At 31.8% G+C, this 17,607-nt stretch overlaps 1 protein-coding gene and 1 pseudogene across 1 annotated transcript; one reads left to right on the forward strand and one right to left on the reverse strand.

The window, feature by feature from the left end:
• The first annotated feature begins 799 nt into the window (after positions 1-799).
• On the forward strand, positions 800-6,334 carry LOC145093691 (prolyl 4-hydroxylase 1). Its single transcript, XM_079031912.1, has 12 exons — positions 800-1,017; positions 2,736-2,783; positions 2,883-2,936; positions 3,289-3,341; positions 3,488-3,553; positions 3,747-3,821; positions 4,089-4,163; positions 4,362-4,432; positions 4,544-4,595; positions 5,132-5,221; positions 5,763-5,855; positions 5,932-6,334. The coding sequence occupies exons 1-12, from the start codon at positions 954-956 to the stop codon at positions 6,037-6,039; spliced, it is 849 nt and encodes a 282-aa protein (XP_078888038.1). The 5' UTR covers positions 800-953; the 3' UTR covers positions 6,040-6,334.
• A 1,876-nt stretch (positions 6,335-8,210) lies between these two features.
• LOC145096089 (uncharacterized) lies at positions 8,211-9,838 on the reverse strand (annotated as a pseudogene).
• Positions 9,839-17,607: the final 7,769 nt, after the last annotated feature.

Genomic DNA, 17,607 nt, shown 5'->3' on the forward strand with positions numbered 1-17,607 from the left:
GTATCTCATTTACCATTGAACTTGTTGTAGGTGTTCACAGAAACTATTGAAACCGGCTATTGAAGGTTTCTGGCAATTTCTTATCTCTGGCGACTCTCTGGTCGTCTTCTCCGGCGAGCCTCCGGCAAAAATGAGATTTTCGACGGATCCTTGGGTCTCGGTTTGATGACTTATAGCAGTAGCATGCAACAGGAGGTGGTAATGGTGGTTTACCGGCGGCAAAAGGGAGGTGACAGGTGGGTTTCGGTGATGGACGGAGGAGGTGGCAGGTGGCTTGCTGTCTGCGTCCCTTCTTCCTTTTTCTGGCAGCAAATTGACAGGAGGGAGAGAGGGGAGGGTGGAGAAAGCTAAGCAGCAACACCGGCGGTGGATGCCGCTTGGATGGCAGTCGAGAAAAGTGCGCCGGAAAAACTCGTTTTTGCCGGAGGCTCGCTGGAGAAGACGACCAAAGAGTCGCTGGAGATAAGAAATTGCCGGAAACCTTCAATAGCCGGTTTCAATGGTTTCTGGGAACACCTACAACAAGTTCAATGGTAAATGAGATACAAAAAAAGGAAAGTGACCAATTGAGTACAAGGGCAATATTTAATTATCTTAATAAGATATTTCCCCCTATTTTTATAATAAAAGCTACTTTTATTTCATAAATTATGTTTTTGGTTTATTATTCAATTAATTAATTAATTATTTGTTTAATATAAAAATGTAATTTGAAATATTTTTTTTCAAAGCATATATTGTATCGAAATTAGATTTTTCTATATTTAATTTAACAATATTGAATAAAAACCATGGGCGAGAACACAACGACTCGTGTGGAAACGCTACATGCGTTTTGAAATGGTCACGGGCCATTGAAATCGACCAAATAAAACTGAGACTGTGAAAGGCGAGAGTGCCGCCGGACTTCAACAACTACAACCTGTCCGATTGGCAACTCCTTCGGATCCGCCATGGCTTCTGCGATGAGAATCGTTATTGGTCTACTTACACTTGTCACTATCGGAATGATTGCCGGTAATTTTCTCATTAATTCGTTAAAAACAGCTTAATGTCTATGATGATCAAAAAAATTCTCTACGATTACCCGATGCTTTGCTAAATAATTGCTATTATGCTTAAAAAGGTAGCTTAAGCTTCTTCTAAATTCTGTGTATATTGTGAATTTTTTCAAGGTTTGTTTCGATTTTAGTTTGTTGTTACCAAGGGTTAAGTAACAGCAACGAATGGATTAACTATTCATTTTCAGGCTTAGTTAATAAAAAAAAAGTCGATCTATTTTGTTAACCAGATGTTTATACTCCTGTTGTTGGGTGATTTTCGTGAATGCTATTTTCTTGGGGACAATGACGGGGTCTTATTTGATGATCTATAATTACGTTCCTTGGATTCGGCTAGCGTAGCAATCTTCTATCTGACGTGGTTCTTTCAAATCCATAATGTTTCTAGTATAATGCTTTTGTATAATTCAATGTAGTTATCCAATTCGTTTTAGGTATTTGGATTTTATTTTGGGACAAAACTTATATAGATTTCACACCCTGATATACCTAATTACCTTTCTTGAAGTCACTCTCAGTGAGTTTCCAAAATGCTCCTCAGTTGATGTGCATGTGATAGACTAGACCCATACGTCATTGTGTCATGTGTGAACCCCAATCAATGCTTCTGCTAGACAACAACAAACAAAGTTTTTTTCCTAAGGGAATGATTTAAGTATTTTTTTTATGTTTATCCTTATATAGAGGTCAATCTCTATATAAAAACCATGTTGAGGACTCATCAAATCACAAAGACCTAGCTGAAAGATGATGAAAAGACTAAAACTTGTTGATTAAACTTAACTAGATGCACAAACTATAGAACTATGAGTTATTTGTGGAAGGGGATGACTACTAAGTTTCGGTTGAATGCTTCTCATTGAAATCAAGTTGAAAATAGTTAGTTTTGAGTTTGCAGTGGGGTTATAAATCGCCATAAAGCTACAACTATGGGGTAAGATACTGCAAACAAATAACTTTCATTAAGTTGCGATTAGCTACTCATAGGGGTTGGGTTCTAAACTGTTTCATCTCTGGATTCTGTGGAATTGACCACAAATAGGGTTGTAAATGAATGTTAAACGGATTGGATATCTACTTGATATTTGTATCCAATTAACAAATTGGGTATTCAAATCTATGTTTATTGTTGATGGATGTTCACTATAGTGTCGACATTCAGATGCATAGGATGTTAAAAAATGCAGATGTATTTGTATCCATTTCTAGTTAGTTAATGATCCAAATTTGATAGCATATTTGAGTATACATGTCTATATATCCTAAAAACTTTGTCAGATAGAAAAGGTATAATAAATGTTAATTGTTAAACATCAATTAAATGTGAAAAAGAAAAACCATGGCCATCCTTTCATTGAAAACCAAAGCATACTTACATAATATTTCAAAATGAAAAATAAAGAACAAAATTATGTAAATCTAAAACTCAATAACCTAAAGCAAAAATGATTCATGTGACATCCAAACTTCATTTGTGAGCAAAATATTATTGGGGTCCTCTCAATTGTTTTTAATAATTAGCATGACTTCAGGCATAACTTCCTACTTCATGCTTTTAACCAATAACCTCACATTCCTAAAAGATTTATACCATATATGTCTTACATTCACCATATCTTTAATCTCATTTTAGATGCCTTTTGCTAAATGTTTTTGTTCCTTAACAAAACACAGGATCTTTGCTTCAATTGGCATTTATTCGGAATTTGGAAGATTCATATGGTAAAATATTGAATATTCTCAACCATACCAGTCTTGAAAAGCTTTTATATATTGATTATGTTCAATTTCATGGATGGCTAACAAATATATTGTTTGTAGGCACTACATTTCCTTCATTAAGAAGAACACTTGGGAGTAATCAGTTGCCTACAGGTTAGCATCTTACATTCTATTCTTCATGACAATAAACTCTCATCAAAGTTAATAGCTAGCATCATAAAATAGAGAAGCATTTGAACATATAAAATTGAGAAATTTGCTCAACAACAAGTGCTCATAAGTAACAACAGTCCATGTATTTAGCAAACTCAGTAATTTCCTATAACTAGATAACTTTTAGTCCAATGTTCACTAGCCCTACCAAATTTTGAAGTGATTCAAACATATCATAAAGCTGTTATTTGTATGTATTTACTTGCAATCTTTTTTAAAAAAAAAGTTGTGTCATTGTGTGCATATGTTTTTTTTTTTTTTTAATTCATCTTTTACCCTCTTATCGTTTCAGCTGTATCGGGTTGGGGGAATGACAAAGAAGCTGCAATTTTACGCATTGGATACGTATGTCCTCAAGCTCCATCTAAATCCACATACATAAATACATAAACATAAACACAAACATATTTGTTTTTTATGTATGCAAGATAATTTCTTTCACTTTTAGTCGATATTTATGTTATTTGTTTTCATTTTCTTTATTTCTACAGGTCAAACCTGAAATCATTAGCTGGTCCCCACGAATCATTGTGTTCCATAACTTTTTAAGCTCAGAGGTACACAAACATCATCAAAATTCTATTTTTTTTAATTGTCAGTTTCTATGCTTATAAATCTAACCTGTTAAGCTTCTTTAATTATAATCTTAATTTTGCTTTTATTCACAATTAGAAAAGTTACTATTACTTGGATATTTCAAGGATGCATAATGCTGTAAGTGAAGTCCTGAATATGTTATGACTTTTGTAGGAATGTGATTATCTTAGAGCATTAGCCAAGCCTCGTCTTCAGGTTTCAACTGTAGTGGATGCAAAAACCGGAAAGGTATGTATGTTGAAAATAAGATGTGTTTGGTTTGTTGATTCCGACGGAATTGGAATTTGAGATTCCATTCCATGGTTGCCAAATGGACGGAACTCAATTCTGTCAGAATCCTTCAAATTTCATGTTTGATGGATCCACTATTCAGTAGATGGTGGCAGGGTTCAATTTCATCCTTCATTTTTTATCAACAGACCAAACTACCCTCATTATGTATATATTGAAATACATATAAACAAAAATTGTATGTAATGATTACTTAAAAAATAGGGAATCAAGAGTAATGTGAGGACTAGCTCTGGCATGTTTTTGAACCATGAAGAAAGGAAGTATCCAATGATAAAGGTTAGTACTTAGTACTTTGACTAGTTTCCATTGTGTTTGAGCTTATAGAGCTATTTCCTATGATGAGGATGAGAGGGTATTTCCGTCTTTTACACAGACGAAAAATTGCAAGTTTTTGGGTGGGACAAAAAGTTGCAATTAAAAGGAATTGTAGTACAAGTGAGGATTGTAATGTAGTATGTTTATATGCAAATGTAGGCAATTGAGAAACGGATTTCTACATATTCTCAAGTTCCAGTTGAAAATGGAGAGCTGATTCAAGTGTTGAGGTGGGTGTGTTGTTAATTGGTATTTTTTTTTTTTTTTTTTTTTTTTAAATTCAAATGAATGCTTTTACTAATACATTTTCAGTAATAAAGCTAACATCTACAGAAGCACAGGTATGAACCAAATCAGTTCTACAGACCCCACCATGACTACTTCTCTGATACGGTAAACTTTTCATTTGCACTCCATGTGTATATCAAACTTTGCACTTATGACCCTTTAACTTACATAATACTCTTTATTTATTTACACCCCTTCCTTTTAAAATTTATATATATTATACACTTATCGTATTTTACGTATGAATTCATTTATTAGAAAAATATAGTCAAACATTATGCATCGCTTTAAACAGATTAATTGCACATTTATGAAGATCTCGTTATACGTTCAAATCAATACTAGTACTGAATATAATTGATATTTGTTTTATTTTTAACTTTTTCACAAATTTAAATTATGTTCTAAATAATAATAAATTTGCATTAAGTAACAAAAAAAAAAAAGTAAAAGCATCTGTCACTGTTCATCGGAAGAGTCAAAAACAGAATTATGTAAATAAAAGGGAATTGGTGTGATTAAAAAGTATTATGTGAGTTGAAGGGTTATAAATGATAATTTGTTAATTTATTAAAATTGGTCTTTATGCTCGTGGGGCCCAACCCAACCATGTCTAAGGAGAGAGTTGTTTTTCCTTGCAGTTCAACTTAAAGCGTGGTGGTCAAAGGGTGGCGACAATGTTGATGTATTTAACTGATAATGTTGAAGGAGGAGAAACTTTATTTCCAATGGTAAGACTTACATTCCTTCCTTTTTTTTAGTACATGTATTTAATCTTATAAAATAAATACAAAGTGTATTAATATAAGATATTTGAGTAAATTACATGATTCGTCCCTGGTCCAAGTGCCAAATTGCGTGTTCAGTCTTTTTGGGTGGGGTTGGGGTGGGTGTGTTTATTTAAATAAATTAAAAAGTCAAGGGCAAAATAGTCTTTTTGGGTAAGATAGGGACCAAGCGCATAACAAAAACAAACAGTAGGGACCTTCTGAGTTAAAAAAAATATGTTAGGGACCAAACGTGCAAATTACCCTAAACCATAGGGAGACCATTCGTGTAATTTACTCTACTTTTAAAAATGTATCCATTTATAACAGTTTTTGGATGAAATTGCTATAATTAGAATATTAGATGGATTTCTCAAAGTAGGAAGGTGTAATAGGAAGAAATGAAAGTAGGAGGACATAATAATACAGAAATCAATGAAAGTATATTTGCTATTTCTACATGTTCTATTTTTCATGCATCTCTCTAACTTGTATAAAATGCCAGGCTGGCTCAGGTGAATGCAGCTGTGGTGGAAAAATGGTGAGGGGACTTTGTGTTAAACCGAATAAAGGAGATGCTGTCCTTTTCTGGAGCATGGTATGTTACTCAAACACTTTTTTTTTTTTTTTTTTGAAGCATCAAATTCATGAAAATATGTTGCTATTTCTTGCAGGGACTTGATGGGCAATCGGACCCTGATAGCATTCATGGTGGTTGTGAGGTCCTTGCAGGAGAAAAATGGTCAGCAACAAAATGGATGAGACAGAGACACACTACCTGAATTTAAAAAGTAAAAGTTAAAAGTACTTACAAGTATAGCATCAAATTTCTAAATTATGAAACTTTGTATTAAATTTAGTGTTAAAGTTAGACATTTGAGGGAAGTTATATATATCACTTTTATAATTACAAAATTCCCATAAAATAATAGACCCGTAGGCTGTCAAAGTAAGGGAAGTTGGATGACGAATGAATGATATGAACATTTTAATCGAGTGAGTCATGCTAATGCTTGGTTGGTTTGTAATTGTAGGAATGGAAATTCATATCAATGTTTTATAATACTTTTAAATCTACTCTCTGTGTCATTCAATTATATAAAAAAATAGACATAATTAAAATTTGTTAAAACCCAAAATCAAATTATAACTAAAAATGTTTTCTCTAGTTATTTTTAGAAAGTAGTGGTGTAATATGATTGAACTTGTGGAATCCTTTGAATAGTTTTGGGTTATTAAAAATTGCATAAATGAAAACGTATTATATTGTAATTCTTTTATGTCATTTTATTATCAAACGAAAACATCACTAAGTAATGAAAATAAAAAATGGAAGGATTTGTATTTGTGCAAGAACGTAGCAATTTTTTCATTTTAATGAAACTAATAATTTCTTTCTGTCCAATATTTTTCATTTGAATCTCTTTAATCTCTCTCTCTCTCTCTCTCTCTCTCTCTCTATATATATATATATATATATATATATATATATATATATATATATATATATATATATATATATATATATATATATATATTTCATTTGAATCTCTTTAATCTCTCTCTCTCTCTCTCTCTCTCTCTATATATATATATATATATATATATATATATATATATATATATATATATATATATATATATTGGTGGGTTTTAGTGTGATTTTTGTTAATATAACCAAATAAATTTTACAAACATCACTCACAATCATCAACATTATTTTAGTTATTTTTCATTGACACATTTGGTTTCCACTAAATTTTACATGTATGACAAAACTAATGGGTAACTTGGTATCTGATAGTTGTAATTGTAGTTGTTAGTTGTGGAAAGCTGGGGCTTTTATTTGTCTACAAGTGTAGAAGAAAAGTAGTTGGTTTTTAAAGTATAGTTTTTTAATAGAACCAAATGAAAATGTAACTAACATCATCCACAATCAACATTATTCATAGCTATTTTTCATTGAACATGATGTGTCCCCTAACTTTATTAAACAAAAATTAATTTCTTACACTAGTTGGTAGCTTGGTGACTATTAGTTGTTAGTTGTTAGCTGTTAACTAGAAGTTGAAAAGAGGAAACCAAAGTTTTTTTTTATCTAAAAGTTTACGAGAAAAGTAGTTGTCAACTTTTAAAGGTGCAAAATACAAAAATACTAAAAGTTAACAACTTCTAAAAGCTAATACATATTAAAAGCTATTTGAAATAGCTTTTGGATAAATAGTTTTTTGTTTAAAATAAAAGCTTTAATCCTTACACCCGAACAATTTTTTTTTTGTTAGTTCGAGTTTTATTTTTCAAGCTAAAATGCTTAGAAGCTCTCAGAAGGTTGCTCCCGAACATCCTTAGAGTCCAAAAACTGATCACTTTTAAAAGTTTTTTTTGGAGATTCACTAGTTTACCCAATCTTTTGTGAATTGTTTTATAAACCCACTCATCTAGTTTGATTGCAGAATTTTGATAATAGATACTTAATTCAACTACACTTTGGCTCAAAAACATTTCCCCCAAAACAATCTAATATTAGTGAACATGGTATATCTTATAGCAAGAGGACACTAAAACTCAGACAATGTAGTCTAAAAGCTTCAAGTGTTGCTACAACCCACAAAACACACTATATCTCTCACATTTATTACAAATATACAAGCTTCAATAGCATGCTGGATCAGCTATTCAAATACCCTTTTATTAAACCAAGTATACGTTGAGTTTAAAGAAAAGTTGATCATACTAAAATTTCTCAAAAGTTCAAAGGATTAACGAAATTGATGTGTCACTTGTTATGCATTGCTATATAAAACATGGTATCTTGTACGTAAAGAAAAAGTTTAACTTCCAATTTTGCAAATCAAAAGGAAAGGAGAAGCCCCATTGAATTTCGAGTCACAACTATTGTCTTCTGGATATTGGGAAACAAAGAAAACTAACACATAACAAACTTGTAAACCATTTACACTGTAAAACAAGGAGTGTCCACTTCTTCCTTTGGCACAAGCTTACCAATCAACTTAAGCAAAGAAGCATCTAAAGATCTAGCTTTTATATGATCAAGTAACATTGATACAGTTGAAGCATCAAGTGAAAAGCCTTTCCCTTCCATTTCCAATAAAAGCATCTCTACCATATCATGATGAACATACTTTAAAATTCCTTGAAGAAGAACACGGTAAGTCACATCATCTGGTGAGCAACCTCTCTTTTCCATCTTAAAAAACAACTCTTTCGCTTCACTCACTAAACCTTCCCGACAAAAACCACTAATCATTACATTGTATGTCCAAACATTCGGTTGCAAACCTCTAACACTTAACTCATTGAAAAGGTTCCTTGCAATATCAAACTTCCCACTTTTACTTGAACCATCAATGAGTATACTACTGTACACAATAATATTTGAATTTAGGTTGTTGTCACCTATCAAATAGAAGAAAGAGAGTACTTCCTCCACTTGATTGTTGTTGCATAGACCCTCCAAAACTATTCCATAAGTGAATTCATCTGGAATCAAATTATGTGCTCGCATCTCATGAAACAGTTCATCTGCATCTTTACAACGTCCAACTCAAAACAATCCATGTATCATGGTGTTGTAAGTGATGACATCAGGTTTCATACCTTTTTTAATTATTTCATGAAACAAATGCATGGCCTTTTCCATCTTCAATTTCTTGCAATACCCATTCAATAAACTATTATAAGTCACAATATTAGGAACCAGACCTCGAAACCCCATTGAATAAAAACCTCCTTTGCTTTCCTCATTTCACCACGCAAACAATACCCATTAATAAGTGAATTATATGTCACTACATTAGGATCCTTCCCTCTCTGAATCATTAAGTTGATAACACCTTTTGCTTCTTCCACTTTACCTTCCTTGCAAAGTGCATCGACTAATATACTAAAAGTATGAACATCTGGGGAGATCCTTTGCTGTTCCATTTCTTTGAGTATTTTATCGACCTCATCCCAATGACATAAGTTACAAAGACCATGAATCAAAGAGTTGTAAGTGACAACATCAGGTAGAATGCCTTTGTGGAAGACCATTTCTTTGAAGAGGTTTAAAGCATCATCTAACATTTTGTCCTTGCAAAGACTATCAATGATGGTGCTATATGTGAACACATCAGGTTTACAACCCTTTTCGTCCATTCGTTTGAGTAAAGCAATGGCTGTATCATTATTGCCAAATTTAGAAAGCCCTTTAATCATAGTGTTGTACATAATTGTATTAGGTTCACAAAGTTCCTCTTTGATTAGCTTCTTGAATAACATTTCCGCATTGGGGACTCTATCTTCTAGGATGAGTCCATTTAAGAGTGTATTAAATGTGTAAACATTAGGTAAAACAGCACGTTTAAACCCATAGCCAAGGACTGCAAATCCTTCATTGGTATGGTACATTTGGCAGCAACACTTGATAGCAATGCTAATAGTGTACACATCGACAGGAACACCAAGGGCATTCATTTGTTTAAAAAAGTCAACGGAGCAAGAATAGTGTTTCATTTTGGTAACACCTTGCAACAACTGATTGAATTGAATCACTGGGGGCAGAGGTTGTCTCTGTGTCATTTCATCGAACAGGTTCAGAGCATCATCAAGGTTAGTAATCGCCTCAAATACATATCGACTTTCATCACCGAAAGAAGAAGTTGAATGAAACGATGCTAAAATCGTTTTGAAGGGATAGATTCCTATAGCTAATTCTAAGAATGATGAAGGATTTTTGAAAGAAAGATGGGAAGAATGAGAACTGAAGGTACTCTGAATTTGTTGTGGAGATGGGAGTAGATAAAAGAAGCGACGTTTTTTGGAGTCGACATCACCACGACAATCGGCTTCAAATAGTTGGATTCAATAAAACACAAGTTTGAATTCATTGGATGGATTAGGGATAATGACTTGAAAGTAACGAACTCTAGACTTTTTTCACGTTTAGTCACTAAACTTTTTTTCGTTATTTATTTGCCATTGAACTATTGAAACTGTTCACATTTTACCCTTATGACCGGCTGTTACCGGTCATAAGAGTAAAATGTGAACAATTTCAATAGTTTAGTGGCAAATAAATAATGAAAAAAAGTTTAGTGACTAAATGTAAATAAAGTCGAAAGTTCATTACCCTTTCAAGTCATTATCCCGATGGATTACTAGCATCAGCGTTTTGTTATGTTGAGACCTAATTTTAAAAGACTTAGGTTTTACAATAAAAATACAATAAAAAAATTAGGTTTTACAATAACAATTTCATTTAAAACAATTCAATCTATATTGTGCATCGACTGATCAGCAATTTCATCCCTTAACTTAAAATGGTTTTTTTCTTAAATTTAATGTTATTTGTTGCTGAAATTGATGAAATCAAGTGCTGGAAATAAGAAATATTGTTGTGAATGTTGTAATTTCTGCAGCAGACCGTGAATATGACTCAGTTAAATTTAATGGTTTTTTTTCTTAAATTTAATGTTATTTGTTGCTGAAATTGATGAAATCAAGTGCTGGAAATAAGAAATATTGTTGTGAATGTTGTAATTTCTGCAGCAGACCGTGAATATGACTCAGTTAAGGGATGAAATTGCTGATCAGTTGATGCACAATATAGATTAAATTGTTTTAAATGAAATTGTTATTGTAAAACCTATTTTTTTTTATTGTATGACTAATTTAGTTGCATGAATTTTATTTTCAATGTTATAAGACTATTATTATTAAAATTTTAGTGTTGAAAAATCATTTAAAGTTTGTAAAATCATTTTATTTAAAATTCAGTTTGTTTCAATAGCCTGCAGACGTTAAAAAAGAAACAGTCTTCTTATTGCAGACTGCAGATGTTTAGTCCACCTCTTCTGCTGCAGAGGTTTACAGATGTGGTCCGCAGACTGTAGACATTTTGGCTTCAGAAAAACAAACAACACCTTAGTAATTCTAGAGTAAATTACAAGAATGGCCTCTGGTATAATTAAAATCACAGCTTTAGTCCAACCTTGCATTTTGTTACACTGACAATCCTTATGGTTTCCTTTTGTAAGATGTTTGGTCCTTGAGTAGTTAAATTACAAAGATGTTAAGTTTTTAAGACAAATTTCACGATCAGTCCCTGTGGTTTTCAAAAAATGACAACTGGAGTAAAACATTGGATTTTGTTATATAACGGTCTCTATAGTTTCAACATTGTATCTTTCGTCCGTTTTGCCAACTCTATTTATTTTAAGTCGTTGGATGTATGTAAGAAGACATTTTTAACCCTTTTTTTCTTATTAGTTAATGGGATAATGACTTGAAAGGGTAACAAACTTTCGACTTTGTTCACATTTAGTCACTAAACTTTTTTTCGTTATCTATTTGCCATTGAACTATTGAAACTGTTCATATTTTACCTTTATAACCAGCTGTTACCGGTCATAAGGGTAAAATGTGAACAGTTTCAATAGTTTAGTGGCAAATAGATAATGAAAAAAAGTTTAGTGACTAAATGTGAACAAAATCGAATGTTCGTTTCCCTCTAAAAAGTTCAATGACTAAATGTGAACAAACTTCCTCTTGTATTATGTTTTAGCAAATTATTTATTTTTGCTAAACTGTAGCAACATTTGTTGATGAAGAAAATCTATGAAATAAAAAAACGAAACCCCAAAAAATATATTAAAAAAATGAAAAACCAAAACCGAAATAAAAAACCAATAGTTTGGTATTTTCCAAAATAAAAAATCACAATTTTCCAATCTGATTTTGGTTTTACAAAAATTCAACTTTCGGATTTCCATATCTAAATCATTCCCCATTTTTATAATCGAAAAATGATTATAAAACCAAAAAGGGAATGAGAAAGCGCTCAATTCAGAATTTTCTATCCAAAACTCCTCCTTTATGACATGAGAGAGAAAGAGACATGTAAACACCTCTATATAGGGGGAGATTGGAAATTTTAATTTTTTATTTTGAAAAATGTAAAACCATTGGTTTTTTATTTCGGTTTCGGTTTTTGTTTTTTTTTAAATATATTTTCAGGGTTTCGTTTTTTTTTATTACATAGATTTCTTCATCAACAAATGTTGCTACAATTTAACAAAAATAAATAATTTGCTAAAACATAATACAAGAGGAAGTTTGTTCACATTTAGTCATTGAACTTTTTAGAGGGAAACGAACTTTCGATTTTGTTCACATTTAGTCACTAAACTTTTTTTCGTTATCTATTTGCCACTAAACTATTGAAATTGTTCACATTTTACCCTTATGACCGGTAACAGCCGGTCATAAGGGTAAAATGTGAACAGTTTCAATAGTTCAATGACAAATAGATAACAAAAAAAAGTTTAATGACTAAATGTGAAAAAAATCGAAAGTTTGTTACCCTTTCAAGTCATTATCCTTTAGTTAATTAATAGTTTATGTTGATATTAAATGATCATTCCACCACCACCCGACTTTTATCGTATGTCGTCCACCATGATAACCGATACCCTCAACCTACCTTCAATGAGTTCGCTTAAACCCAAATTAGAACCTTTTCATATAACGAAATGATTTTGTGTTGAAGGACATTTATGCACAAAACACTCACAAAGAATAAAAAAAGCACATATCCAAGAACACACTTAAAGAAAAATGTGCTTGATACATAAATTCGGAAATACAATCATAATACAAAAAAATAATAATAATAATAATAATTTAAAAGGACAATATATTTTTCGATTTTTACATATTTGGTCACTGAATTTTTTTTTCTGTCTACATTTGTCTCTTCAACTTGTTTAATTGATTCAGTCCTTATGATCGGCTAGTTCATGTAAACCGAGAAAAAATGACTTAATAAGGTAATATATTTTTCACTTTCTATATATTTAGTCCTTAATATTTTTGTGCATATTTAGTTCTTATTATTTTTTGCAAAATAAGTCATTGTTGTGTTTGTACATATTCAATACATATGTACGACTTTAGTTTTTTTCTCACGACATTCTACATAGGACAATCGTTAATGGGGTGTTCAGGAGTTATTCAAGCTTATGGCCACCGTGGCCTCGATTGCTTGGTGCTTAGGTCTTGTCTTCTAAATGTCGTAACTTTTTTATACGTTCTCGGACTTTATCGATCTTTATATCCACACGTTCGCAATTCAATCTACCACAAATTGTTTAGACTACTCCCATTAAAAAGTAATATATTTTTACTTGCGATATTTATATACATGCGTTCTTTATGAATATATGCATGGACGTTTTTTATAAAATCGTAAGTAAAAGTACATTACTTTTTAAATGGAATAATTTAAACTGCTTAGTTGCTTAGGTCTTGTGTTCTAAATGTTGTAACTCCTTCATACGATCTCAGATTTTAATGATCTTCATATTCACATGTTCATATTTGAGTCTACTACAACTTTCGTTTAAATTACTCCTGATAAAAAAAACAATATATTTTTACTTATGATCTTTATCTACATGTGTTTTTTATGAATATATGTATGAATGTTTTTTTTAAAACGTAAGTAAAAATGTATTTTTTTTAGCGGGAGTAATCTAAACAAAAGTTGTAGTAGACTCAAACACGAACACATAGATATAAAGAACGTTAAAGTCTGATATCGTATGAAGAAGTTACGACGTTCGGAAGACAAGACTTAAGCACCAAGCAATCGAGGCTGCAGTGACCATAAACATAAACAACCTCGAACACCTTATTAATGATTGTCCTAAGTAAGATGTCATGAGAAAACCTAAAGAAACCGTTCCTAAGTACCGAATTTGTATAAAAACGACTTATTTTGCAATAAAAAAACTATTAATGACTAAATGTGCATAAAAATATTAAGGACTAAATGTGTACAAAATGATAAATATATTTACCATATTAAGTCATTTTTCCGGCTTACTTGAGTAGTCGGTCGTAAAGATTGAATGTGTATAGTTAAACAAGTTCAATGGTCAAATGTGGACGAAAAAAACTCAGTGACCAAATGTGTACAAATCAAAAAATATATTATGCTTTTAAGTCATTATCACATACAAAAAATCACAAACTCATATAAAAATCCATAAATATGAAGAAGATATAGAAATTCATTAGATTTAATCCTTATAACAAATTGGTTTACTCAAAAGTAGAAACCTCAATAAGAAATCAAACAAATTCCTTATAATCTTGAGTTTTATCTATACATTTCAATTTTGTTTTTCATATCTATATAGGAAACGATGTTGCTCAAATGAGCTCCAAGAACATGATTCATTATCCCTATTTCAGATCATTAATCCAACATTTAGCCCTAAAGTTCCAACCCAACGTTCTTCTGATTTGTTGATTTGTTTTTTGAATGTAAACGAATTAGACAGAATTCATATGAGGCCAAAGATTTGTTAGAAGAATAAATACCATCAGATGATCCCTGCCGTCGGATTCAATCTTCTCTTACCAACACCACCCTTATTCCTCCACAAGCCACCAAGTCACCACCATCTCCACCTTCACCCATCTTCAACCTTGCACCAAGTTAGAACCCATAATTATCCCTCTCCCATCAAACACCACTACAACCATTACCATCTTTAGCTACCACAAACGACACCTCATCCCAATGACACAAGTTATAAAGGTCGTGAATCAAAGAGGTGTAAGTGATGACATCAGGTAGGATGCCTTTGTGGAAGACCATTTCTTTGAAGAGCTTTAAAGCATCATCTACCCTTTTCTCCTTACAAAGACTATCAATGATGGTGCTATATGTAAACACATCAGGTTTATAACCCTTTTCATCCATTAGCTTAAGCAAAGCAATGGTTGTATCATTGTTGCCCATACCAAATAACTGAGTCAAAGAAATAGAAAGATTGACACTTTCACAAACAACCTACAAAAATGCACATTTGATCTTCTTTTAAGTACTAAAAGATCATTGATGCCAGGATGAAATGAAACTTTTCTTTTATTAGTTGGTCCCCACAAATCATTATTTTCCATAACTTTTTAAGCTCAGAGGTACGCAAACATCATCAAAATTCTATTTTTTTAATTGTCAGTTTCTATGCTTATAAAAACTAACATTTCTATTTTATGAAATCCGACTTGTTAAGCTTCTTTAAATTTAATCTTAATTTTTCTTTTATTCACAAATAGAAAGTTACTAGTACTTGGATATTTTAAGGATGCATAATGTTGTAAGTGAATTCCTCAGTATCATATGACTTTTGTAGGAATGAGATTATTTTAGAGCAATAGCCAAACGCCGCCTTCAGGTCTCAACTATTGTGGATGCAAAAACCGAAAAGTATGTTGAAAATAAGATGTGTTTGGTTTGTGGATTCTAATGGAATTGGAATTCGAGATTCAATTGCATGGTTGCTAAATGGATGGAATTCACTTTCGTCAAAATCCTTAAAATTTCATGTTTGGTGGATCCACTATACAGTAGATGGTGGCAGGGTTCAATTTCATCCTTCATTTTTTTATCAACAGACCAAACTACAACTACCCTTATTAGGTATATATTGATATAAAAATAAACCAAAATACCCAATTTCATCCTCCAACTGTATATATTAACAACAAATAAAAAATACCCTGATTACTATGTGATGATTACTTAAAAATAAGGGAATCAAGAGTAATGTGCGGACTAGCCCTGACATGTTTTTGAACCATGAAGAACATAAGTATCCAATGATAAAGGTTAGTACTTACTACTTAGTACTTACCCTAGTGTTTAAGCTTATAGAGCTATTTCCTATGATGAGGATGAGAGGGCATTTCTGTCTTTTACACAAATGAAAAATTGCAAGTTTTTGGGTGGGACAAAAAGTTGCAATTAAGTGGAATTGACTAACAAGTGAATATTGTGACGTAGTATGTTTATTTGCCAATGTAGGTAATTGAGAAACAAATTTCTACATATTCTCAAGCTCCAGTTGAAAATGGAGAGCTGATTCAAGTGTTGAGGTGGGTTTGTTGTTAATTGATTTTGTTTTTGTTGGAATAGTGTCTAAGGCTGCAACTATATTAGGCAAGTATTTGATCCGATTGTGCATGGTCCTTTTGGGTTGCCTTCACCATAGCAACTTGACATGATGATTTATTATGAGAGAATAAATATTATTAATATATTATGAGAATAATATAAGGAATAATAATATTGTTATTTGATTAATATAAGTCATGAATTAATTAGAATTAATTTGGTGACTTAAAGAGATTAATTAAATAAGAGGGTATAAACTGTCAATTGTTTGATAGTTACACTTTGGGCTGTAAATCCTTCTTGGATAGGGTTGGACGATTTCTAGGGCTTGGGATAAGCCACAAATCGTCCAAGGGCTTATCTTGGAAAGGATTTGGATTGCTTTGAGTAAAGATTATCCAACTAGGGTTTAAGGGTGAAACCCTAGGAGCCTTACAAGTATAAATAGACCCTTGGGGCAAGGGAAATCGGCACCCTCTGCAAAAGCAAAGAAACCCTGGCCGATTTCTAATCCCTCTCCTCTTTCTCAAATCATCCTCTTGCTAGTTGGTGTTTGTAAGCCATTAGAGGAGTGACATTTGTGACTCTAAAGCTCCAAGAACTAGAAGAATCAAACAAGTGTTTCAAGGTATGCTTCTAATTCTGATTTTGTATTGTTCTTATACTCCATTAGTCATTAGAAGTCTTGGATCCAACGCATGTTTAATTAGAGAAACCTAGATCCAAGCATTAGGGTTTGCATGTGCACATAAGAATATTCATATGGCTAAAACCCATCAATGGTATCAGAGCCTAGATTGGTTTCTATTAAATTGATGCTTGATTGTTTGTTTCTTACTTGCAAAATTCGAATTTTGTGGTTCAGTGTCATGAACTCGACGAGTCCCATGGTGGACTCGATGGGTTGGCCTGACTCGACGAGTCCAGTTGGGAACTCGATGAGTCCGAGCGTCAGGAAGGGCCAAAATCGGGAATTTTTGATATTTATCTTATGGAAACTTGCCTTTATCATATTAGATCAACCCTAATCCGATTTTTTGATATATATGACTATAATCTTGATCTAATTAAAGATATTTATCAATTAATAAAATATTTAATTTCCTTAAGTGATAATTAATTAATTATTTTGATTAAATTGATAAATTATTTTGCAAAATATAATTAAATAAATCAAATATGGATAATTATGGAATTAATTGTTAATTGAGATTATTTGTTATTTGATCCTCCATGTTTTAAATGTTTAAAACTTGCCCTCAAGTTTTGAAATTTATGTTTTGTGATTAAAAGCTTAATTTAGACAATTTAAATTTCAAACCCTAGAATTTTACAAGTTTAAAAATTCAACCCTATACTAATATAATATTACAAGATTAATATG

The sequence above is a fragment of the Lactuca serriola genome, chromosome 3 (genome assembly GCF_051521515.1).
Source record: "Lactuca serriola cultivar US96UC23 chromosome 3, Lser_US96UC23_V15, whole genome shotgun sequence".
Classification (NCBI taxonomy): domain Eukaryota; kingdom Viridiplantae; phylum Streptophyta; class Magnoliopsida; order Asterales; family Asteraceae; genus Lactuca; species Lactuca serriola.